Source organism: Chaetodon trifascialis, chromosome 23 (genome assembly GCF_039877785.1).
Source record: "Chaetodon trifascialis isolate fChaTrf1 chromosome 23, fChaTrf1.hap1, whole genome shotgun sequence".
Classification (NCBI taxonomy): Eukaryota; Metazoa; Chordata; class Actinopteri; order Chaetodontiformes; family Chaetodontidae; genus Chaetodon; species Chaetodon trifascialis.
Genome location: NC_092078.1, coordinates 4,619,454 through 4,643,904, shown reverse-complemented (window position 1 = coordinate 4,643,904; position 24,451 = coordinate 4,619,454). Strand labels below are relative to the sequence as shown.

Sequence of the window (24,451 nt, the reverse complement as noted above, 5' to 3'; positions counted from 1 at the left end):
TGCACATTTGTTGTCACAAAACAATGAAAAAAGAAGAAATACAGAATCAGTCAGTACATTCAAATATAATACTGAAACAAGGTGTCATGCGTTAAACTGAAGCGTGACAGCCACATGATTCACTCAGGCTTTCATTGAAATGCAGGTGCACCTAATAAACTACACACACACACACACACACACACACACACACACACACACACACACACACACACACACACACACACACACACACACACGCAGTTTGAAGGCGTGGTCAGCTGCTGATCTGGCCGCAGATTTAGGACCTGCAGCACGGAGGTCGTGCGCAAAGCCCGCAGGAAGCACAGGAAACAGCTGTCCGTCTTTGACGGCGCGTCACACACTGCAACTTCTGCTTTTCGCCGCTGGTAACTGTAGAAGTTTTGTACGGAGCTCATTGAGACCATTGAACGCACCATGGGACGGGAAAATGACCTGAAGCGCAACATCTGAGCAGACTTTTCCCGCGCAGCCGCGTTTTGTATCGTGACTGTTTTCAGTCTTTTGTATCGTGTCTAACAGCTGAAAGCTTTATTTCAGTGTAAATCTTCCCTCGGTGTTCCAGCCGTTCGCCTCCGTTCATGCCTTCAGAGCGGCTCGCGCTGCTCAGACAGTCTGCGCGTCGCGGCTCCTCACCGCGCTGAGCACGGAGACCTCACTGTGAGTCCGGTCAGCGCGCGGAGCAGTAAGGATGCAGCACGAGCGCCTACTCAAAGTTCTGGTCATCGGCGACCTGGGAGTCGGCAAAACGTCCATCATCAAGCGCTACGTGCACCAGGTGTTCTCCCAGCATTACCGCGCCACCATCGGAGTGGACTTCGCCCTCAAGGTGCTCAACTGGGATCACAAGACGGTGGTGCGGCTGCAGCTGTGGGACATCGCCGGTGCGTCAAAGAGTGGGTGCATGACGGAGTGTGTGAGATTGTGTTTATGAGGCCTGAAACACCTCCTGCGTTTCAAGAATAGCTCATATCCAGAGTTTATTAGTATGTTCTGTATTTGGTTACCTTCCACCTCTGGTTTGACACACCAAACATAACATCAAGCTAAATTTGGATGAGACTCCAATAATTTAAGACATGCTTTTATATACTGTTCAGGTTTACAGCTGCAGATAACAACCAGTTAATTAGTCAAAAAGTGGAAAAGAGTGTTTTTGTATCCTGGCAGTTAATTGAGCATCAGCGTTTCACCATGCCTGTACAATGCAACCCAGAAGCCCACAGTATTCTGCATTTCCCCACTCGTTGGCTGCATCTCACTGAGAAAATCTCTTTTTCTGCAGAGGAATGCTCAGTTTACCCTCCGGTGCATCCCATTACCTGCCAGATTAGCTACTTTATGAAGAAGCTTGTTGTATTCTGCTCATAAAACCCATCATGCCTCCATAATTGCACGTAATTTGATGTTCTGTTGGAGGCACCTCTAGCAGCTGTCTCCCACACATCAGCACACACTGTAGTTTATCTTCCTCTTGCTGAGCTGTTGGGTGTTGAGCGATAAAATCTATCATTTACATGAAAACATCCGGGTGAGGCCGTTAGTCAGACAGACTTTAGACCAGTAACCAGTGATGACTTCACACTGGAGTTACTGTAGGAAGGGTTTTAAACTGGGTCAATGCGTATTTGTCTCTCTCATGCACACACAGACACACACAGAGTGTTCACATTAAATGCAGCAAAGTGATGACTGCATCACAGTTTTGTGTGAGTGAGTGGGTCTTTACCTGGAGTCCATGCTGAATCTATAGGCTCACTCACATTATTAGTTCATCCAAAGTCACTGCAGTGTTCTCAAGTCAAAATGCAGGACTTTTTTGCATCAAGGTTTGCAATATTTTATTAGCTCCAGGTATCAGGATAAAATCATTAAGTCAGTTTTATCGACCATCAACCCAAAAACGCCTGTCGACGCAAGTTAGCTTCACTCAGGCTTAAATTAGCAGTTTTCCAATGGAGGTTTTGAATTGGGAAACCATTGTGTAGCTTGTAGTGAGTGAAGACTTACGAACTCATGTTCACATGTTTTGATATCATAAAATAATCTCCAAAAGTAACACACTTCAAATATAGATAATAGCTGTTTTAGTGAGTGAGGTTTTGTTTACTGAGGCCCTTTGTGTTGCTACAGAAAGATGATACAGATGTTGACCTTTAACACTTTTAGCTTTTAAAATAATAGCAAATGTAAAGATACAGAGAGTTTGACATTTTGACTTTAGGACACCACTGTTGCCTTTGTATGAACTGTTATTTTAAAGCCCAGCTCATTTTTAGTTTCTGCATAAAGTGAAAATCTACCACAGTAAAAAACTTGGTGAGTGCTGATGTTAAGATCCGACTGTTAGCGCCAATCAGATGGTGTTAAAACAGAGTTTAGAGTCTCATGCTTTTGGCTAGTGAAAGACAAAGATAGAATCTGCTATCAGGAGGAAGACTGTGTGTGTGTGTGTGTGTGTGTGTGTGTGTGTGTGTGTGTGTGTGTGTGTGTGTGTGTGTGTGTGTGTGTGTGTGTGTGTCAGCTGTTGTCTTGCTGTGCAGGTCATGTGCATGTGTGTGTGTTTGTGTGTGTGTGTATCAGATGCTTACTCTGATTCACCACCATATTAGGATCATGAGGATTAAGTTAGCATCCAGGATAGAGACTTATTCATACACACACACACACACACACACACACGTGGACACACACGTACTTGCATGCTACAACATTTTCTGTATGCACACATGGCGAGATATTTAAGCTGCAGCTACCAGTCAATCAGTGGATCAGCTGGTGGACATAAAAGTAAAGGGCAACTGTTTTCATGGTCAATTTTTAGAGCAAAAATCCAAACAGTTTGCTTGTTGTAGCGTCTTGAATGTGAAGATCTGATACTTTTTTTGTCATATCTGAATATTTTTGAGAGTTTTAAAACAATATTTTGAATGCTTGACCTTTGGTTTCAGGAATCTATAAAAACCATATTTCCAATGGAAGTTTTGTATTGGCTCTTTCACAATAAAGCTAGCTTGTAGTGAGTAAAGACTTACAGACTGAGATTCACATATTTTCGCTACAGTTACAGTTTGTTACAGTTATAATTACAGTAAAAGAAATACTTTATATTGTGCTGCAGGGGAGATTTGAATAGGCTAGTTTGACATTTTGGGAAATTGTCTCCAAATCTGCACTTTCACAGGCTGCAAAGGTGCTTCGATACCAAAGAGTCATGTCTGAAAGAATTACAGTGATATTTACTTCTGTTTGATCTGCTGGTGGTTGCAGATGTCACCAGTTCAGATGCAGCCGCTGACCTTTGTTTCATGTCGTAGCCTTTATGTCTTCATCTGTCACTGTCAAATTAAGGAAAAAATGCAGAAACATTAAAATAAATTACACTCTAATCAACTGACTTTGAAGACAGCCCAGAATAAAAAGCTTGGTGCAGCTGAGCAGAAGTCTGTTTAAGTTGGTCTGTAATGAAGTTTAGCTGAGGGGTCTCAGAATCTAATCAGGTTTAATGAAGTCTCAGACGGGCTCTGGTCTCTGAAGCTCTTGAATGCTTAACAAAACCCGACACAAAAATGACACGGTCTCCTCTGTTTCCTTTAAAAGGACAGGAGCGCTACGGCAACATGACCCGGGTGTACTACAGAGAGGCGGTGGGGGCCCTCGTGGTCTTCGACATGACCAGACTGTCCACGTTTCAGGCCGTCCTCAAGTGGAAAGGAGACCTGGACTCGAAGGTAAACACAATGGAGGAAGGTCGGAGTCATGATTCGCCACATTAGCCCCTCAGGCGAAACCTTCCTGGCAGCAGTACAGAAAATGTGCATAAAGAAAGGACATAAACATGAAACCCAGCCATGAAACCATCAAGTAAAAGACCACGAGGCAGGAAACCAAATGACAACTATGCTGGAAATACACAGAAGTGGTCGTGATACCACAGCGTAAAGATACGCTTACTTACATGCAGAAGGGTCCTTTTCCTTAATTACATTACTGGATTAGAATTAGTGATGCTGTACTTCATCTACTGATTGATATATATTTATATATTTATTGGTAACATTTTGTGTTCAGAAATGTAATGCAGTAACAGTGAAATGTACCTCAGAACTGTACTGAGTAAATGTATTTAGTTACTTAAGAGTGCAGTATAGAAATACACCATCAGAGTGAGCGAGCGATTTGAGGAACTGCCTACTTCCTGGTTCCATTAGGTTGCCCTTAGCAACGGGCGGTCAGTTCCAGCCGTTCTATTGGCCAACAAGTGCGACCAGCGGCGCCACGGTTTGTGCCCCAAGCTGCCCAAACTGGAGAACTTCTCCAGAGAGTACGGATTCGTCGGCTGGTACGAGACCTCCGCCAAGGTAAGACCTCCGTGCTGCGATGTGGGTTCGTCCGTCTCGTCTTTGTCTTTTCTGTCTTTAAATGTCACTGCCTGTTCTGTCGCCATGACATGTATCATCCCTCTGCCTCGTAACGCTCCTCCTCTTCACTTACTTCCTCTCTTCCTTCCGTGTTCACCTCAGTTTCTCTTTCTCGGTGTCTGTGTCTCCTCTTTAAAAGCTGCACTTGTCGACAGTTTGATATAAAAGTAAAAAGGTTCTGTTGTCACTGACAGTAAGTGTTTTGATCAGCAAATTAAAGCAAACCACAGCCAGCAAAGAAACTCTCCTAGCTGTTCAGAGGAACACGTTTAGGTCCAGTTAAGTGGCCTTTAGTCACATCATTTGGTTTCTGGGTAATGAAGTCCTCCTGCAGCTTCCTCATGTTGACGTTTGCAGCTGATAATCTGCAGCAACACATTTATTTGCAGCAGCTAAAATTAGCGACAGCATACCATAAACTGCACGTTCATTTGTGACCAAGAGCCTCGGAGAGGGTCGAAGGGTTCGTGCACAGAGAGCTTGTTGTGGCACAGATCTGATTTGTCGACTTATTCAATCTGTCTGTTTGAAGGTGCAAAGAAGCTTTTTATAGTGCACAACGGAAAAATCTCCATCGCCTTTGTCTCTTGTCTCTGCTCTCATGACCATTTTTAACCCTTCTGGTCACTTTTTAATCCTCTTTCTGAAAAGAAGGAACTTGTTCACGGTGAAGATGACTCGTGTCATCTGACCCGCCGGCCAACGTCTGTACAGTACTGAGAGATTATGTACAATTACTGGGTGGAGAGGCCACGATAACCTAGCAGTTTTCTGTTGCTGTTTGATCAAATTAAGGAATTATTTAATTCATACTTTCACGTTAACATGGTGTTATTACTCAGCTACAGTTCCCCTCAGCTCCTCAGAGTGTTTTAGTATCTTTCAGCTCATTGTTTTGGTTTTAGGGCCCACATTTTTATTGTTTTGGTTCACTCTCTTGGCTCTCATCAGTGTAATTTCCAGCTCCAGGCAGCTGTTTTCAGTAAGAAGCTCTAATAAATGATGCTCTGTGATGTCTATGATGGACCAGATTTAGGCATTAAAACATCAGTGCACACACGGTGTTTGAGACCCTCGTGTGCAGTAAATAGCATTTTCAAATGTAGCTAGCTTAGCGCATACTTGGTCTGTTGTTACAGCTCTCTCTACCTCCCTCATCCTTCTCTGCCCCTTCACCTCCACCCGCTCCCTCTCCAGGACAACACCAACATCGACGCTGCCATCACTTGCCTGGTAAAGAGCATCATGTCTGAGGAGGAGGAGAGAGCCTCGAGTGACGCCACCGCCGCCAAAACCGAAGCAGAAGGCAGCGTCCTGGTTCTGCCTCGCTTCGACTACAACGTGAAGGAGAGGAGACTCGGCGGATGTTCGGGATGTTCCTCAACTAAACCCAGAGAGGACTGAAGGAGGACGGAGCCCGAAAGGAGAGAGATTGATTGTTTTTTCCTAATTTAAAGATGCATCTTCATCCTCCCTTTTTTCAGAGACATTCAAGGAAACTGTTTAACAGGTCGGGATTTTTCTGAAAAATCCCAATAGAATAATGGAACTGCTGTGTTTTTAAGTTCCATTATTACAAAAATCTACTCATGTTGACGACGTGACACTGGGACGTTTTATGGATTTTAAAGAAAAGGTTTTTAAAAAGATCTTATCTCCAGGACGTTTCTTGTTTCATTTCATTTGTTAATATCAGATGTAGAAAACTGATTATAAAACTGTTGATATTCATGAAAGTGCACTTTTAATCACATCATCTCCATCTCTTGCCCGAACAGTTCCCAGCTCTGTTTTTGGCTTTGATGTTTGTGACAGTCAGCAGATGTGAAAGCAAGAAAAAAAGCATAACTTTAAAGGGAAACTTCAACCCGGACCTGATTTTGACATGTTTATGTGTCTAATTGACTGATGGGGACAGTCATTTTTGAAGCTGGTCCAGTATTGAGCGAGAACTCTAGAGCACACCGCCAATGTCTAACCAAGTCTCGCTCAAGGAGAAGTCTCGTTCAGAAGTCTCGCGAGAGTTGCTACAGGAAGCCGTTGGTGAAAATGTGAGAGTTGGAAAGTAGTGCTGAGAAAAGTGTGTTGTGTTATCTAAAAGATCTTCAGTGTCATGGCTGAAGGTTTAGCTAATTTCAACAAACAAATAATCAACAAGTCACCTTTTCGCCTGGAGGGATCCCATTGCAGCACATTTTGCTGCTCAATATTGGACCAATTTCAAAAATTGTTGTCTCCATTAGTCATTTAGACACAAAAACATGGGAAAATATTGAAAAACACCAAAGTTTCCCTTTAAATAAAAAAAAAAAAATACTGTTCTATCCATAACTGTTATTAGAGTCAGATGTCCAGTAGTTTGTCTGTAAATTCAATGCTAATTACTGTCTGTATTTAGCAGCAGTTGACGTAGCACCGTGCTATGTAAGCAGCTACATCAGTGATTCTACATGTATTGGAAGTGAGCAGCATTTTAACTGTCACAGCAGGGTCTGATGACGTCACACCCACTCGAGCTTCCTGAGGCGAAAGCTTTGAGTTTGTAGAAGTGTAACTGCTGTCATTAACTTGCTTTAATGACTTGCAGTGACAAACAAAATGCACTTTTGTGTTTTTTGATGATGTGTGCTGCAAGTCGGTGTTTGTATCCACTGTTTCACTTCCTTTTCTCTGTCTCTGGTGTCAGTAAATAATGCTAAATATCCATTCGCATGATGACAAAAGCATACAGTTTCCGTTCACTTACAGATAATCAGCTGAGGACTTAAAGGCACGCTTTGGAGTGTTTGACCGCTAGTTTGGAGCAACGTTTTAATGAACTGGTCCCCAGTTTGTTTGCATCTCAGGCTCAACCAGCATAGATGCGCACATGGGAGCGTATGTACACGTACAAGCTGGAGGTTGGTGCACTACACATTCATGCTGACTGCAGAGTGTACGGAGCTAGAACAGCGACTTTAAATTAGGCGCTGAAAAAGTGTCATTGAAACACCTGTGCTGGAAAAAGTTGGATTGACACTGAAACAAGTATTGGTACTAAAAATGTTGGACTGAAAAACAAACACATTAAAAATTATTTCATTTTATTTTGATGTTTGTTTTTTGTATTTTTTCAGTGACAGTGTTCTGGGGGGGTTTGAGGGGAGGGTCAGTGATTTACATATCTGCCACGCCTGGCACACAGCATTTGGCTTCTATGAGTTCACCTGAGGGCTGCACAGTGGCGCAGCAGGTAGTGCGCGTGCCTCACAGCAACAAGGTTGCCGGTTCGATTCCCGAGTCGGGCCTTTCTGTGTGAAGTTTGCATGTTCTTCCCGTGCATGCGTGGGTTTTCTCCGGGTACTCCGGCTTCCTCCCACAGACCAAAAACATGCTCATTAGGTTAATTGGTGACTGTAAAATTGCCCCTAGGTGTGAGTGTGAGTGTGAATGGTTGTGTGTTTGTGCCCTGCGATCGACTGGTGACTGGTCCAGGGTGTACCCCGCCTCTCTGGGATAGGCTCCAGCACCCCCCGCAACCCCGAAAGGGATACGCGGTATAGAAAATGGATGGATGGATGGAGTTCACCTGAAACTCCCAAACAACAAGTATGTTGAGTGTGTTTCCCTGTGCAACTGTGCATAGTTAGCTTATGATAGCTAACATCACCTATCATAGCTGATATGATAAGAGAGTTACTCTTATTATAAACATATATATACACACACATATAGCATTTGCTCATTCAGTCATTGTTCACTCGTCTCTGGGCTGTAAAAAGGAACAAAAGTTGCAATAACTATAGAATAAGAATGAGCCCCTTTGATCCTCATTTTAACATGCTTTCATTATAATTTTCTCTTTCCTTTTTTAAGCTGTCTCTGGTGTCTGAATGTGGTTCTTACCACCATAATTACTCTGTAGTTAAAGCTTGTAAACTAACCATAATTATATGGAAGATTGTCAAAAGCAGCATGTGTTTCTGTGTTTCTGTGTGTGTGTGTGTGTGTGTGTGTGTGTGTGTGTGTGTGTGTGTGTGTGTGTGTGTGTGTGTGTGTTTTCAGCTCAGCTGTTGTCTCTATTGCTGCTCTGCCTGATGGGTATGCACTATAATTTTGCGCCCACCTATGTGAATATTGCCATCCACTGTGCCAGAATATGCATAATTGTAACCTCCTCTGGGAACTGTCTGTTTTACCATCGCCGCCTTCGTTCACGCCCCAGCCTGCGTTCACGGCCCTCAGTCCCGCTCGGCCTTAAAAGGTTCACTTAAGTGTGCTGGAAAGTGAATGAATCGAGTTAAAATTACCTGATATGTGATGAAAAAACAGACAACAAAACCGTCCACGTGTCCCCAGTGGTTCATATTCTCATGCTCGCCAGCACAGTCCAGACTGAATTGTCTTGACACCTGCTGGACAGAGTCCAATGAAATTTGGTACTGATTGACTTGAAATGACTTTGGTGATGCCTTCACTGTTCATCTGGCGCCATCAAGTCAAAACTTCAACTTGTCCACTTTAATATAAAACACCTCAAAAAGTAGTGACATTCCCATCAGCCTCACCTGTACTTTGTGTATAGTTCTAGTTATAATTAGCAAATGCTAACATGCTAAATCAGCTGATGAGCATAGAAAAGTTGTACCTACTAAACATCAATACTGTGAGTTTCTATGTATTTTTTCTTTTTGCTGAATGGAGCAGGGGAGGACTCTTTAAACATCCAGGGTGTCAGATTTAGCGTCATCTAGTGGTGAGGGTGCACATTGCAGGCAGCTGAACACCCCTCACCTCATCCTTCCCTTGGAGCCTGTTGGAGAACCTCCGATGGACGCTAAAAACACAAAAGGCGTCATTGTCGTGCAGCCCAAAACAGATTCTCCTGTTGGCAAATGACAAACCAACCACTGCTTTCATTTTACATGTCTTCAAATTTCAGCTTCACATGCACGATTACGCACTTTCCGGTTATCTCTGCCTCCCTCTTGTCTCCTGAAATCCTCTTTTGAGCCAGTGGAGGGCGCCACGAGGCAGGTTTCATTCAAAAGTGAGTGATGTCCATCTGAAATTGATGATTGTTCACCAGTTATTCATGTTTGGATGCTTGCACCCCCCGGTGCAGCAGTTAAACCTGTTATTGCTGTATTCTCCGTCACTGCCAATAGCTTCTATTTTTGCATGCAGGCTCCTTCCCCTCTGCCGCTGTCTCTCTCACCCCCTTCTGCTTTTCCGGTGCTCCTTATTCCCATTATCCCAAGCAGCACTGAGGAGGAGGAGGGGTTCTCCTCAGGTCTTCTCTCAGCTCTCTGCACAGAGGATGCTGCTGCCTGTGCAGATGCTGCCTGCAAAACCTCCCCGCTGAACTGTTTTGCTTCAGTCATCTTGACAAGAAATGGATTATTGTTGAAAGTTTTTTGTTGCTTTCTTGCTGAGAAACCTGTTGCATCTTAGAGAGACTGACTGCAGTGAAGGAGTCGCCTTTCTGATCCGTGAGTTGGGACAAAAGAAGAAAATCTCTTTCTTACCGGGGTCTGTTTTACTTTCTGCATGACTCAGTTAAAATCACATCTTCATTGGCGTGTTAGAAAAGTAAGCAGGTTGTATGTTTAAGTTTATTAACAACTTAGATTTTGTTGTTTTCAACTGTAAAAGACTTAATCAATCAGGTGGTTAAAGCACATTTCAGCCAGTGTTTTGAATCTTGGTTGTGCGTCCCTTGCATTTAGATTTGCATCACATACTCTGCATTTATAAGGAAAACATCCCTCCTTTTATGAATTAGATATATCTTGCTTTTCTCATCCACGTTTCCATATTACAGTATACCTGCGTTAAATCTCTTCCTCTTGTGTTTATGATCATGTGCCACACAGTCACATGTCTTTTAATAACAATACTTATTCCCTTGTTTTGCGTATCGGCAGGTTAATTCAGAATATGATAAACTTACTTTATTTACACTATTCAAATTAAAAAACTAGTTTGTTCAGAGCAATTTTGTCAGAAGGGTTGGGGTTAAGCAGCTTAGTTTGCCACTTTTCCAGACCTTTATTGCTGAATGTTTCATGTCTTTTCTCAGTGAATTGCGTCCACCATGAAGACGGCCGCTGCTGCTAAAGTCCTCCTCAGCCTGCTGCTGATTCTCCACTTCAGCAGAGGTGCGTGGCTCTCTGTGCAGCTTGTTTCGTAAAGGTTGCCCACCGGGCGTCTGATCTGTTCATTGATTTTCTCATGCTGATAATGACTGAAAGGCTTTTACTCCTGTGGCCTTTAGCGAATATAGAGAAGTCTGGACGTTCACTGTGGCGCAGTAATACAGCTGCAGATGTAATTCTGCCTACAATTGCCTGAAAAGTGTTTTTTCATCACCGTCATGATCATTCGTCACGCTGAGGTACCATTTGAACCTTTAAATTCACTTCTATCCAGAGTGCAATTTAATTCCCACAGCGAATACACATTTACTGTCAAGTGTAAGTGCTAAAAGCAAACCCAGACATATTAGACACATGTTCAACAGGTGACTCCCTGCAGCCTTCGACCCTCAGTATGCAAAAAGAAAACTCCAGACACAAACACTTTATCACGGGAAGCAAAGAGTCCACAGTCATGCTAGCAGCTCTGTGAGGCGCAATGCCGCTTAGCGAAATGCTAACATCGGTTTGCTAACACAGCATGCTAACATGCATGCAATGATGCTAACATAGCTTAGTTACAATGTTTACTCTATTTACCTTATTAGTTTAGCATGTTGGCATGCTAATATTTGCTAATTAGCGTTAAACACTTTTAGCTGAGGCTGATGGGAATTTCATTAATTCTATGGAGCAGAGAGGGATCAGGAGACTGATGGAGAGAGAGCGTATCAGGTGGGTGTGCACGCTCAGATGAGCGGGATCTTTTAAAAATCAACGTGGGGATCTCCACTGTTTTTAGGAGAGATCATCTGAGAGCCATGCATCTCTGCTCACTACCTGCTGGTGGCACTAGACGAAAAGTCAGGTGACATTACCAGAAATGTGTGTTTATATGTTCGTTAACACCCGTCCGTCCACTCGAGCACAGAAGTAAGATCCTCACAAAAACACTCGATCTTTGCAATGAATCTTCAATTCTTCTGTCAGTTTTCTTGTTTGGTGACACATTTTTCTATGCAGCTCAACACACAAAACACACTCACTTTCCTCTGCCTGTACGATGGAGCTGAGAGGTGTCCAACTCTCTGAAGCATCAGCAAACAAAGGAGGATGAACACTTTCAGTCTGTTGAATACTTGTAGCGACAGAAATGATTTTAGAATAAAAACTGTCACTTTCCACTTTTTATTAAACAAGAATCAGGAAAAACACATTTGAATAAATGTTATTTTTCCATTTTTAACAGCCAAATTTGTACGTTTTCTGAGTTTAAAGTTTCATTTTATAATACGATGTAATGTGAAATAGGGAATGGGAAAGCCGAGTGTGATTGCATGTCCTCACACGAGCAGGCAGCGGTGTTAAGAAAGCGCTCTTCTGCTGAGAGCTTAGCAACCCTAACACTTCAGATCACATACCATCAGGGCTAGATTAACCTGCGAAGGAGGCCCTGGGGCAAAAATGAGCCTACTTGACCGTCTGCTTCCTCCCTCTCTCTGTTCATTGTGTATGCACAGTTATCTTCAAGTACCCTTCAAATACAGTGATTGAGCCTCTGTGTGCTTGCACCCCAAGAATGTCAATTTCCCTTGATTAGATGGTGGCATTCCTGACAGATGCTGCATAAAATACATTTCAGTTTTTCTCTTCTCTCCCTCTCCGTGTGAATTTCTTTCTGTTGTCTTCTCTTTCTTTCTGCAGCAGCTCTTTGAACTGTTTCGCCTGCAGTGTGGTTCTTTGGTCACCGCTTTGGTCCAAATATTCATTATTCAATATTCAAAAATTCAAGGTCTCCGGGGGAGAAATGCCAATGAGTTTGGTGATTCTGCCCGTCTAACACCACCGTGAGGCTGACATTTTCACTTTTTTGTGAAATGATGCCACAGTTATTAGATGGATTTTTGGATTCTGGTGGACGTTCGTGGTCCTTTGACGTTTCCTCTCCTCACTTCTGCAGGATAATGCAAAATACCTCATAGATGGATGTGATTCGTGATGCGTTGGCTCAAAATTCATGGTTTTGATTCCCTCACTTTTCTTCTCAAGCCGCCATGACCACCTCCTCAGAATATATTGGACCTAGAAGAGCACTCCGACAGTCCACTCCTCTGTGATATGCAACTGTGCAGCTGCATCTACAGATGTGAGCACAGCTCATCCCAGCCCTCAGTAAACTCTCTCTTCTCTCCTGCTTCTTCCAGCCCAGAAACCCAGCGATGACTCCGTCCACACCTCCAGCGTCACATTGTTCAGTATGAGTCCTCAGTCCCTCGTCAGCCTCCTGCTGCTGGGCCTGACCGTCCTCCTGACTGGCAGCATCTACCTATGGGTCCTCAGATACATCTGCATTGGCTGCTGCCAGCCCATCGCGGTCGGCATTGAATCAGAAGCTCTGGCTGGGATGGTGTGAAGCCATCAGCCTCCTGTCTGAGTGTGGCTGAGTGTCACCCACTGAGGCTATGCAACACATAACAAGTCACGCAGGACATTTCCCTGTCCTCACAGGTTTAAATTACATTCTTCAGACCTGTGAATTGGCTCTGTTCACATGAGATCTGGGACTTTGATGTAAGAAATGACACGTCTCACATGCAACATGTCAGGCCACAATGTGTGACAAAAGATGTTCTCCAGCTAGTCACTAACTTTGCTAACGTCTGGTGTTTCCTACAGTACGTTTATCAGACAGTTGGTGCTGAAAACGGCTGGAAACGAGGCTGGTGAGAGCAGTGACACTGAACCAAAACAGTAAATATGGAGGCTGTAAAAGCAAAACGAGTAGCGTAGTGTAGAAGACTCATTTGTGCACCATAATTAAGCGACTGAAGAAGTCTGATTAATTTATCTGCGACATGAGATAAAACATTTTCCGCCAGTCCATCCCTGTCCAATCCATCCTCTATTTAACTGTACATCTGCAAAATGCACTGAAGACAAGGACATAACGCACATAATGTGCTGCCAGGCCGCACTTCTTTGCTCATCTCGGCCTTATAGGCACACAGTCACTGTTCCTCTCTATCGGTCTTCTTTCAATTCATTTTGAAATAAATCCTCAATAGACTCAACGGCTCTCTATCCGGCCCTCTTTACTGTCTGTATCTGTCTTTGAATAAATAAGAAAATATCGTTTCAGATGAAAGATGAGTCTCCACTGACGGGCCGAGCTTCTCCGCGGGACAGAGGCGATCGAGTTTGCATCTTAACGGATCCAATTAAATTTTATCAGCCTCATAATTCAGCTTCATATCTCTTAAAAGCTTGTCCAATGAATAAGTGATCAGAGAGAATACCGAGCAGACAGAAGACTTCACAGTAACGGCTGCGTTTAATATTTTAGCCAGGAATTAAGCATGTGTGCACACATCCACGACCTCCCCCACACACATGTTGATTGAAGGAGATTTCTGGACGCTGTGCAGCAGAACACACAAACGGAAAGCAGTTCACTTCTTCAGCTCCCTCTGCTGACAGCTGTTATTGATTCACATGGTTTTCAGCAGCCGTAGCTCAGACTGAGCTGCAATATGAATCTGTTTGGTCTGAGCCCGATGAAACCTTTCTGCAGAAGCTCGTTTCTAAGTGGTCCCAGATCATTGTTTTTACTGCAGCGTCTGTAGTGCAGCTGCTGAGATCTGCGTTGACTGAAGCGCAGCATCTCTGTTCAGGTTTTATAGGCGCAGTCAGCAGGAGAAATCCTCCAGGAAATAACTGTTGATTGTACGTAATTTGCAAATTCAATATGAAAATTGAGCCAAAAACATTCTAATATGTATATAAATTTATACACATGTTTTTATATATTATCTCACTTTGATTTACTTTTAATGAATATATATTGCTTTTATGTCCTTGCTCATAGACTGCTGTTGCTCATCGTCATCAGTCCTTTGACCTGACTGTTTAACACCTGAAAGAAAACCAACGGGGACTATTTTCAGTCACATGGGGACAGCAGACACGTGCTTCAGTCCTGTTTTACTCGGTCTGGCCCTCTGTCCTTGTCTCCAGACACGTCTCACCTCCCCAGGCTCGGGTTTTACTGAGGAACCCTCCAGACTTGCAATACTCCGTCCATCCACCAGATGTCCTCAGACTTTCAAACCGGTTTCAAACCTGTTCCTCCCTCCCCACTGCACCCACCCTTAAGCCTTATTTATACCGTCAGTGTTGCTTACATTGTTTGCATCCAGCCACCTCTACCTGTTCAGGTATTTTGACCTGCTCCTGCTCCTCATCTGAACTCTCTTTAAGCATTTAAACACTGAGCTGAAACTTGCTGTGAAGCTCTATGACGCAGAGGGAAGCAGCAGATTCAGGTAATTCCTTTCAAACTGCCAAAGTGAATGTGTGAACGGTTGTCTGTCTTCATCTGTCGGCTGTGTTACAGACAGGCAACCTGTCCTGGGAGCATCCCACCTCCCACCCAGTGAGGTGGGACATAGACCCCAGCTCCCCGTGACTCCTCACTGGATAAACAGGTACAAATAATCTGAATAAATGCATCCATCCTCGCTTGTGAACGACTGAGTCTTTCCAGGATGCCCTTTTCATACCCAACCACGATCCTCTCACCTGTTACCAACGAGCTGTTTACCTGTGGAATGATCCAAACAGGTGTTTTTGGAGCGTTCCACGTCTTTCCCAGTCTTTAGTTGCTGCGTCAAATTCAGAATAAGCAGATATTTACAAAAATCCATGAAGCTGATTGAGTGACTGTCTAAAAGGGTCAGCAAATATCACACATTCTGGGTTATTTATGTTTTGCTCAGCGTCCCAGCTTTTTTAAATCAGGCTCGTACGAAGGCTAACTAGCACGTAGGAGGAGCACAGCAATAAAAGAAGTGAAAGCATCCTGGTTCAAGAGGTTAACATGGGCCTCCAGTCATTGTGGTACTGAAAGTTTGAGAAAATACACACAATGAATCACTGGAAACTACGGAACTGAACATGATTTATAGCGCTGGGAAAATGACGCCCACCTCTGCAGCACAAGAGAAGGAGGAAGATGATTAAAGGGGAACTGTGAGGAGAAAGTTGGAGCCCGAGGAGTCAGAGTCATATACATACATTATAAACATTGATGGAGGCAAAAGGGGGGTGGGGGGGGGGTGGGGGGGTGTCAGCATTTGAAGTGAGAATTAGCAACAGTTCTTGTGGGAGTTTCAAAGGGCTCAGTGAAAAACTGGAAACCCAGTCACCTCCTTTTGATCTGAAATGTATTTTACTGCCATTACATGTAAGAGGGGAACCCTTTTTTATCATCTGTCCATCATTACTGTGATTCATCTGCGTCACATCACCTTAGAGGAAACTTTCCTGCTGGTTAACGCGCTTTCCTAACTGAACCATCAAGGTCAAGACACTCAAGACAAGAGCCGTCATTACACAGCACAGCTCGCCTGATGCTGAGCTCCTCCATTGATCGTAGCCACGATAATCACAGTGAAAACTGCCCTCCCTGACCTGCCGTAGTCCATCTGCACACTGTGGATGAACTGTGTGCACCTCTTTGTCTCTGCCGGTGTTTCCATCTGACCCTGTCCCTGTCAGCTGCGTGGTAATGGATTTATTCCTATCTCTCTGAGCACATGGGCCTCAGGCAAAGCAGCGGCTCATCCCATGATTGACAGCTGCTGATAGGACTCCAATCCCGGGCCGGGAGCCTGTTGCTAGGGGCTACGGGGGGCTTCCCGCATCCGCGCAGTTGCCATGGAAAAAAGAGGGAAGTTCAGCCCTTCCGCCTGCAGGTGGCAACACCGCACTCCAAGTCAGCAGAGAAGGACGCGTCCTCCTCGGATGAGAGGTGAAATCAGGTACGAGGGCGGCAACGCGAAGCAGTTCGCCGCTGACGCCTCGTGGGGAGCGGGATATGTCTGATTTCACGGTTTGCGTGTTCACCCCGACTTCACCGGGGTCTCCTCTCGGTGCTGCAGCCTCTTTTCAATTACATGCATGTCAGGTGGAGACTCCACATTCCCGCAGGCATCCGCTTGGCCGTCCGCCCGTCAGTCTTTGTGCTGCTGTAAATCAGTTCTTCACGTGCTCAAGCGCTCATTTTGACACGATCCAGTGGAGTCATGTTGGTGTGTTTGGTTACCTCTCATGAGACTCGAGAAGAAAATGTACTGAGAGACTAGTTGCTGCGAGAAGAACACAACTGCAAAGCATCTTTTTTGAAATGAAAAGCAGATTGAGAGCAGTGTCGCAGCTGTTATGGCTCATGAAAGGGCTTTTCTGCGCGCGCTGGCGCACCGTCAGCTGTGACACAGAGCATGCAAAACTGGGAACTGAACCCTCTTTGGTGGTCTGCGCAGCGCTAACCACTTCCATCTCCTGTGGTTGCATTTCTTATTTCCTCGTTTCTGCAGCATGCACGTTTTTTTCCCCTTGACTCTCACGCCTCATTAGGCTTTGGCAGAAATGAGTGAAAAAGATAGCAGATGAGCCCAGCTAGGCTGACAGGCGCTCATGGGTGCATCACGCACACTTTCAGCCTCCAAGTGCTGATGAATTCTGGCTGCTTGTGCGGGTGTGTTTGTCATCACCTGCTCTTCACGGTTCATCATATCAATCATCACATCTCGGAGTCTTTTCTCCCCCAGTCGGGATGGAGAGGGGAGGTCAGTGGAGGTCGAAGAAGCAGCGGTGGATTCCAGGAACTCACCTGCTGATGCTGCTGGGGTCAGTTTGCAGTGTTTCTCACACAGACAGGAAATACTGCAAACTGCAGCTGCTTCTCTGAAACTGAAGAGAAACTGTCTGAGAGGCTGAGACACGCACACATGCGCACACACACACCTACAGGAAAGATCACGTAGGTGAGTTATGGTATCACTCAAGCACTCTCGTTTTGTCATAACTCTCTCACACACACCTGTCACTGCACTCTCAATCAGAGGCGTAAAATCAGATGAAAAAAGGGAACGATTTGTTGCATCATGACAGACTGCTTACATGCATGCAAGCTGTAATCAACGCGAACCACTCGTGCTGAACAGCAGCCTGGTATCTAATGTAATATACATGTTATAAACTGTGTGTGAAACGCACTCGACTGCCGCCAGATATTTGATTTATTCCGCTCTCAGATCCGGTTTGATCCCCACCGGGCTGTGCACTGTGCAGCAGGAGCGGTTCCCACTGATTTTTCAGCACACCGTGTTCCACATAGTCTGCTGGAGTCAAACAAGGACACGGCGTCTGAGGAATAATTTAATACGACCTTAAATGTGGATTAGTGCGGCTCGAGAGATGCCTTTGTGAAGAGAGAGCGCGTCAATTAAAAGTCGGTTTTCGGTGGCGTTGTGGCAGAAACGCCTTTAAGATGTCCAAAAAAATGTGAAATTTGATACGTTTGTTTCATAAATTCCGCTACAATTTAAACCGCGACACCTTAAAAGGCTTCACTCACTCCTCAGGTCTTGTCCAATAGACGACGGAGGCGTTCATGGGTTGTAGGAAATGTAGGCATTGATCACTGCGCGCACATGAACAATTTAAAGAAGTAATGAAACACTGGGTTTTCCTTTTTCTTTTTAGATGCCCAAACAGTACTTCAGGAGGCTGGTTGGAAAAACGTCTAAACACATTTTTTATTTTATTTTGACTTTTGCACATTGAATATATTTTAGGTTATTACACATATTCTGTATACCCTGAACATCTGCACATTCCCTGATCACTATTTTACACATACCATCGTCTGTTTTGCACTTTTTTTTAAACAGTTTACCCAATTTTTTTTTTTTAGATATATTTTGTTCTATTGATAATTTTAACTTTTGCAGTAGGATACTTGTTTTGTTCTTTTTCTTACAGTTTTTATTGTTACGTATGAAGGCACATTCCTTGTATGTTAAAACTTACAAAAAACATGATTCTGATGGAGATTTTGCACTGTATACTTTTACTCTTTCGTTATTATTTACCTATGATAAATCAATTAAAACATCAGAGAGGCTTATGCTTGAACTTTATTGAAATGGTGACAGGTAAACTTGTTAGGTTGTCCAGGATCATAGAAGGCCTCATCAGAGGGCATAAAATGCTTACAACATCACATTTGTCAGACTTGGGCAGCACAATGATTGTTTTCAATATCGATTAAACTCTCCGTTTTTCATAAATTAATAGATAAGCTATTTTGTGGATGAAGTTTCAGTAAAAAAAAAGTGAAAAATGTAGGCATCGAGATGTCGTCTTCAGAGTATTTGATTTATTGGACAAATATCCAAAATATTATATATAGACTGATAAACACAGAGAAAAGCAGCATAATCGTCATATAGGATTTCAACGCACAAGATTCCAACCCTACCAGTGGTCCATGAAGGCAGCACGGTTGTGAGATCAGCTGATTTTTTACGCTGCCATTTTGTCCGGCGGAGAAGCAAGCAGCCAGTCAGTCCGTAAAGAGAAACCGCTGGCGAGACTTTTCTAGACAGCAGCACAGGACGGGACCGTCGGCGGAAAAAAACAAAACGAAACGATAATGTGGAGTCGACAGCCGAAGAACAGCACCAACTGAGCCCGCGGACCGTGAAGGGAAACAGCCGAGCCAAGGGAGCTGTCATTTTTAACTTAACGGGTCCGCCGGCTCGCGCTTCTGTCACAGACTACAGGCACTCGCGCGCTCGTTGGCTCGTTGCTGGCAGGTTAGCTAACCCCGCTAGCTGCTCGGCTAACACCCTCCGCTCCTCGCATCTCTTCTCGCCGGGAGAAACTGCACCTGTCCCGGCTGTCAGTCTCACAGCGTCCTCTTATGAACTTCAAACAATGTGCTGCTCAGTTCTGAGTGACTTTTTACGCCCGAGGGGGGTTTTAACACGCACTTTGCCGAGCGACCAGTGATTGCTAAACGGTCCAAGCTAACAAGTTGACGTGGAAGAGGAGCTCGAGGTTGTTGTTGGTGTTCTCCAAGCTGTGATTTCATACGGATTACTTTTTTTGTTGCCTGCCCCGAGGTGGTCTCTTTGGTGATCCCAAACAAATCGTCCAGGTTACATATAAACCAGCCAGTTAGCTATGTTTATTTGTGGCCAGAAAGTAATTTCCAGTGTTTACAAATTCCACAGTGGGACTCTTTCCTGGTTCGAGTACTGCAACGGAAACATTAGCTAACACAGACTAGCTCAGATTAGTGTCGTCGTGTTTTGTTTACTAGATAGATAGTGGGGATAAACAGTTGCCAAACAACTTAACTACAAAGAATTGATTGTAGTTTTCATCGTAGAGCCTGATATTCTTGTACCTGGAGTTTTTTTTTTTGCCACCAGTGATCTGACTTCACTGCAGACGAGACTGCACAGGTTTTGTACGCACCTGGAGAAAAAAAACCCCTCATCAGTAGGTGTTTGATCGCAACCCTTTACCTCCTCTTGACAGCGAAGTCACGTTGAGTTGTGTCCCGCGGGGAGTTGATCCATTGATCGGATCGTTATTGTGCTATTTTAGCTGATTGTAGGGGGGAGTAAAAAGCAGAAATAGAAGCCATGTCGGGCCAATCTATCACGGATCGGATCGCAGCAGCGCAGCACAGCATGACCGGGTCATCTATCAGCAAGGCTGTGTGCAAAGCCACCACACATGAAGTCAGCGGACCCAAGAAGAAGCACCTTGACTGTGAGTATATATCCTCTCCTGGCTGCTGTCAGCCGGCTGCACGGCTCCAGAGAGCAGACACACCGGGCTGACAGTGCTCAAGCTCTGGTACACTCATTCCTTCACACCACCTGGCAGTCAGGGAGTCCATCTGGAAGACAATCAAAAGGTTATACAGGCTGGGTTTGCAGACTGAAGATACAGCTTGTGATCATATACAGCCTTCAGTGTGGTGGTGCTGGTGGTTCTTATCAATATATTCAGCTGTTTTCCTCTCGATTCTGATCAATTCTGTGGTCTGCAAATGCCAGATAAGATGACAGCTACCCCTTCTGTCTTACCAAAGCCCAAAGTGACGTCCTAGAATTGTTCAACCAACAGCCAAATATTCTCAAACGTTCAATTAAAGCTACAGCTAATGATTAATCTTGTTAGTGTTTAACCTGTCAGTTACTTTAGCAATCAATCGATCAGTCTTCTGTTCCTTAAAATGTCCCTGAACCGCAGGTACAGTCTTAAACAAGGCCAGCAACTAGTAGTTCTTTTCATTGCTAGTCAGTCTGATCATGATTAATCACTTGAGGTGAGTTATTCAAATTGATTGGTTTTATCTGACCATCAGTCCAACATATGCAATTCACAATCTTGAGTGGGAACTAAATGATTAATCTGTTATGAAAGTGGTTGACAAATAACTTTGCATGTGGACTAATCCATCAAGAGGTGAAGAGTTTGACCAGGTATTCAACTCACGTTCCAACAAACCAAACAACTCTTTGTATTTGTTAACCAGCGAGAGTTCGCTTGACAGTTCGTGCCTTCCTTTTAAAACATCTTATTCTGAGGCTACAGAACTGTTTGCGGCTTCCTTTTGTGCAGACTTCAAGGCAAGTCACACGCAGATAACAAACAAAGAGCCAGAGAGCAGGTTTTTCATCAGACCTGCAGCTTAGGGAGGACAGACTGCGCTCACCTTATTTCCAAGACAAAAAGACAGAGCTTTACGCTCCAAAACCTCAGGAAACACACCAACAAATTCAAGCACGTCACTGAAGACAATGTCGTCAGCAGAAGCACAAACAGCAATTTCCTGGATCTTGGCTGCTGATGTTATTGCGATTTCTTTAGGCACTTGATTCCTGGTTGTCGTTTCACATTTTGCTTTGGTAATGAAGAGTGGATTAAGTCCCTGGACTGCCAGTAGAGCCCACTGAAATTAAACTGAGTCATGTTGAAGGTGGCGGTGATGCAAGCGAGACGACACAAAGGAAAGGATGAATGAAAGCATTTATTTAAGACAAGAGTGGCTCATGCAAGGGCGTATGTGCGATGGTGGAGCGTGTGCGTTGGACGTTACTGGGACAAAATGTGCTGAAGTTCTGTTTCTGGGAAGCAGCTTTCGTCGGCACAGGGCGCACGTGTTTGATCGATGCTTCGGCTCAGCTGCCTCACATCCGTCAGCTCCTCCTCGCTCACAAGACTCAGCTGCTGACGTTCAACAAAAAGTCATGTATTGTCTCCGCTGCTTTGTGAACTTGGCTAGACCTTTACAGCCAATACGCCACGTCAAGCTTAATCATTGTAGGGTATTGATTTCTTAGGGAGAGCAACGACCTCAGTGCCGCAGGGGGAACGGTCAGCGAGTGGTGCATTACACGGAGGCATGATTGTCATGTCATTTGTCCGTTTGATGATTTTACCGTGACGGTAGCGGCCGGTGTTGTCAGGCTGTCGTTGTGTTGTCGGTATTATCAGGAAGGATGGCCAGCAGGCTGGAGTAAAGGCAGGTTATAGGTTAGGTCGTCATTCAGTCAGGCAGGTAGTCAATTTGTGAGTCAGTTAGCAAGCCAGGGAGGCTGGCAGGCAGTGTGTTCGATCATTACTCAGTCAACTAGCCAGCCAGCTGATCCAACCGTCCAGTAATGTAATGAACACTGGCTGCCAGGTAAGATAGCTTGCCAGCCATTCAGTCAGCCTCATTCATACTTAACAATGAAATGATCACACAGCTCGAACAGATGTGAATGTGCCCAGAGTGTATGGAAAGTCCAAGCTGATATGCTAATATTAGCTGTTTGCGACCACCACAGTCCACGCATTGCGGCAGTCGTTGGGGGATAATCCAAACATTATGTGTTTTTTTCACCTGTTATCCCGCAGCGACATGCATCTTCAAACGTACTGTTAGCTCACAGATGTTCTCAGTCTGTCTGGAGTGATAAAACAGCTCTGCGGGGTGCAAAAACCCATTAAATCCAACATTTTAACTAACTGCCCCGGCCTGCCACGACAGAGCGCGGCAGACCCAAAAGTACGTCCAGCGAAGAAGAAGAAGAAGAAGAAGAAGAAGAAGAAGAAGAAGAAGAAGAAGAAGAAGAAGAACAGTGCGAAGCGGCATCATCAGTGGAAATGTTGAATTTTTAATGCCGGTTTGGCTGTGGGTTTTTTTTTTTTTTTTACAATTCCACACAGACAGAAGACATCTGTGAGATCACATAACAGGTAAAAAATGACATTTAGATTTTCCCCCAAGGTTGCCATGGGGAACATAATGTGATCCATTCACTGGGTCATGTTCAGCAAACTGCATGATGTACCTGACATGCACTATGCTCAATTTTAACACAGGGGCTAATGCTGCAACAGCTAATCGGCTAACCACCTATAGCACAGATGTCCGATTATGTTGTCCACTTGTTAAACCTTAACCCGCACCTTCCAGCCAATCAGAATATAGATTGTTTTACAGCTATTGTAGTTAACTTCACTTGCCTCTGCCAAATACTGCACTTCTTACAAGGTTTTGAAATCTTCACACATGGCAAGTTACCTAATAACAGCCACAGTCTGCAGCAGTACGTCTGGGCGTGAACGCGCCAAATACGATGAAGGGATGCGAAATGCGATCACAAGTTGTCAATCAAGGCACGTTTAAAATGCGTTTAGAAGCCGGGGCCAAGCTGCCGTTCTTATCAGCTGGATGTTGGCATGAGCTGAATACATCTGGAAACAAGATGCTACAGGTTTGAAGCTGGCAGCTCAGGCAGCCAGCTAGTTAGTGTGTGAGTCAGATGACAAGTCTGCTGGTTAGCGAATTGTGTGCCTGCAGAGCCTTTTAGAAGAGAGGACACAGAGAGACGCCTGGACAGGCTCTGACACTGAAAACCTGGAGTCGGTTGTTGCTAACATTGCCTGCATTTCTTTCAACATCTATTTTTCACACAGAGCCCCCCCACCCACCCACACACACATACACAAACACAAACATGGTTTTCCATCGCTCTCCCCTTGGCACAACTTCACCGCAAGCAGCTGTGACTGTCTGACAGCAAGCTGTGAATGATCTCACCGGCATATTTGCATCTAGACCCAATAACGGAATAACCCTAGCGGAAGGCTTTCAGCTCTGCCGGCCAGCAGTGAGCGTGCGAGGGTTAGGGGGGGTCTGCCGTTAGCTCGAGCAGCCGTGACATTCACGCACCACTGGTGAAAATAAGTGCCGTTTTAAAGCCATTTAGTGTCATGATCGAGGCTGTCCACCTCAATTAACCCCAGCTTGTGAGCCGGTGGCAAAAATGACGAGTCCTTCCCATCAGCTCTGAAAGCTTTTCTATTTATGGAAATTATCGCCATAAAAATCAGCAAGGATGGGTTCAAATGTGTTGGAAAATGCCTGCTCACACACCTGCTTGCAGTTTGCACATTGTCAAGGTGAGAGACACCGTGTGTTTAATCCCGCCCTCATAAGCAGCTGACTGATTGCTGTGGCACATGCACACTCAGGAGGCCACTTCTTTCCACTTTGGCATCACTGAAACGCTGATTGTTTCACCATTTTACAGCTGTTCCACAGTAGTTGTGACATTTAAACCGAAGTCTAGTTTCCCCTTCACCGGCACTCTGTTGTCATGGCAGCAAACCCGCCAACTGGCGTGTGTTAAATGGCCTTAAGTCGACGGGGGAAGTTGGATGGCGAAATCGGCCGCGGCCTCAGTAGTGGTGCCGTTTTTACAACCTTTGTTTATGCGGCTGAGCTCGATGTTTGTTGTGCATTTCTTAGAAGTAGTCAATGAGACTTTAATGAAGCTTCCCAGTAATCCAAGTAATGGTATACCTAACAATTGTAGATTAAAGGCAGTGGGAACAATTAGTTTGTTCTCTTGACGTTTATCTGCTTTGGCTGCTGGGAAGCGTTTAACCTCTGTGAGCGGTTCACACCTTGACATTACATGAGCTGCACTTAGCCATGTGTCAGGCGCTGGAGTCGTATAAATGGAGGTGTGAATG

At 44.6% G+C, this 24,451-nt stretch overlaps 3 protein-coding genes across 8 annotated transcripts in view; 2 read left to right on the top strand and 1 right to left on the bottom strand.

Annotated features, from left to right (window-relative positions):
• khnyn (KH and NYN domain containing) overlaps nt 1-24,451 on the bottom strand; it is a 133,983-nt gene that overhangs the window by 100,216 nt on the left and 9,316 nt on the right. The window lies entirely within an intron of this gene.
• On the top strand, nt 503-7,527 carry LOC139351386 (ras-related protein Rab-38). The gene is made up of 4 exons (XM_070993262.1): nt 503-905; nt 3,622-3,752; nt 4,233-4,382; nt 5,640-7,527. The coding sequence occupies exons 1-4, from the start codon at nt 713-715 to the stop codon at nt 5,844-5,846; spliced, it is 681 nt and encodes a 226-aa protein (XP_070849363.1). The 5' UTR covers nt 503-712; the 3' UTR covers nt 5,847-7,527.
• Nucleotides 18,936-24,451, top strand: part of LOC139351361 (phosphatidylinositol-binding clathrin assembly protein) — a 75,388-nt gene continuing 69,872 nt past the window's right edge. For all 6 annotated transcript variants that reach the window (XM_070993220.1, XM_070993219.1, XM_070993216.1 and 3 more), the window contains exon 1: nt 18,936-20,185. In XM_070993220.1, coding sequence (XP_070849321.1) covers nt 20,056-20,185 — 130 coding nt within the window. In that variant the 5' untranslated portion in view covers nt 18,936-20,055. The remainder of the gene's footprint in view (nt 20,186-24,451) is intronic.

What these genes read in the sequence shown, in the direction of transcription:
- LOC139351386 (XM_070993262.1), top strand. Translation starts at nt 713, where the DNA reads ATGCAGCACGAGCGCCTACTCAAAGTTCTGGTCATCGGCGACCTGGGA. An exon ending in GCAGCTGTGGGACATCGCCG is followed by an intron (nt 906 to 3,621) that starts GTGCGTCAAAGA and finishes TTCCTTTAAAAG; the next exon opens with GACAGGAGCGCTACGGCAAC. An exon ending in GGTACGAGACCTCCGCCAAG is followed by an intron (nt 4,383 to 5,639) that starts GTAAGACCTCCG and finishes CTCCCTCTCCAG; the next exon opens with GACAACACCAACATCGACGC.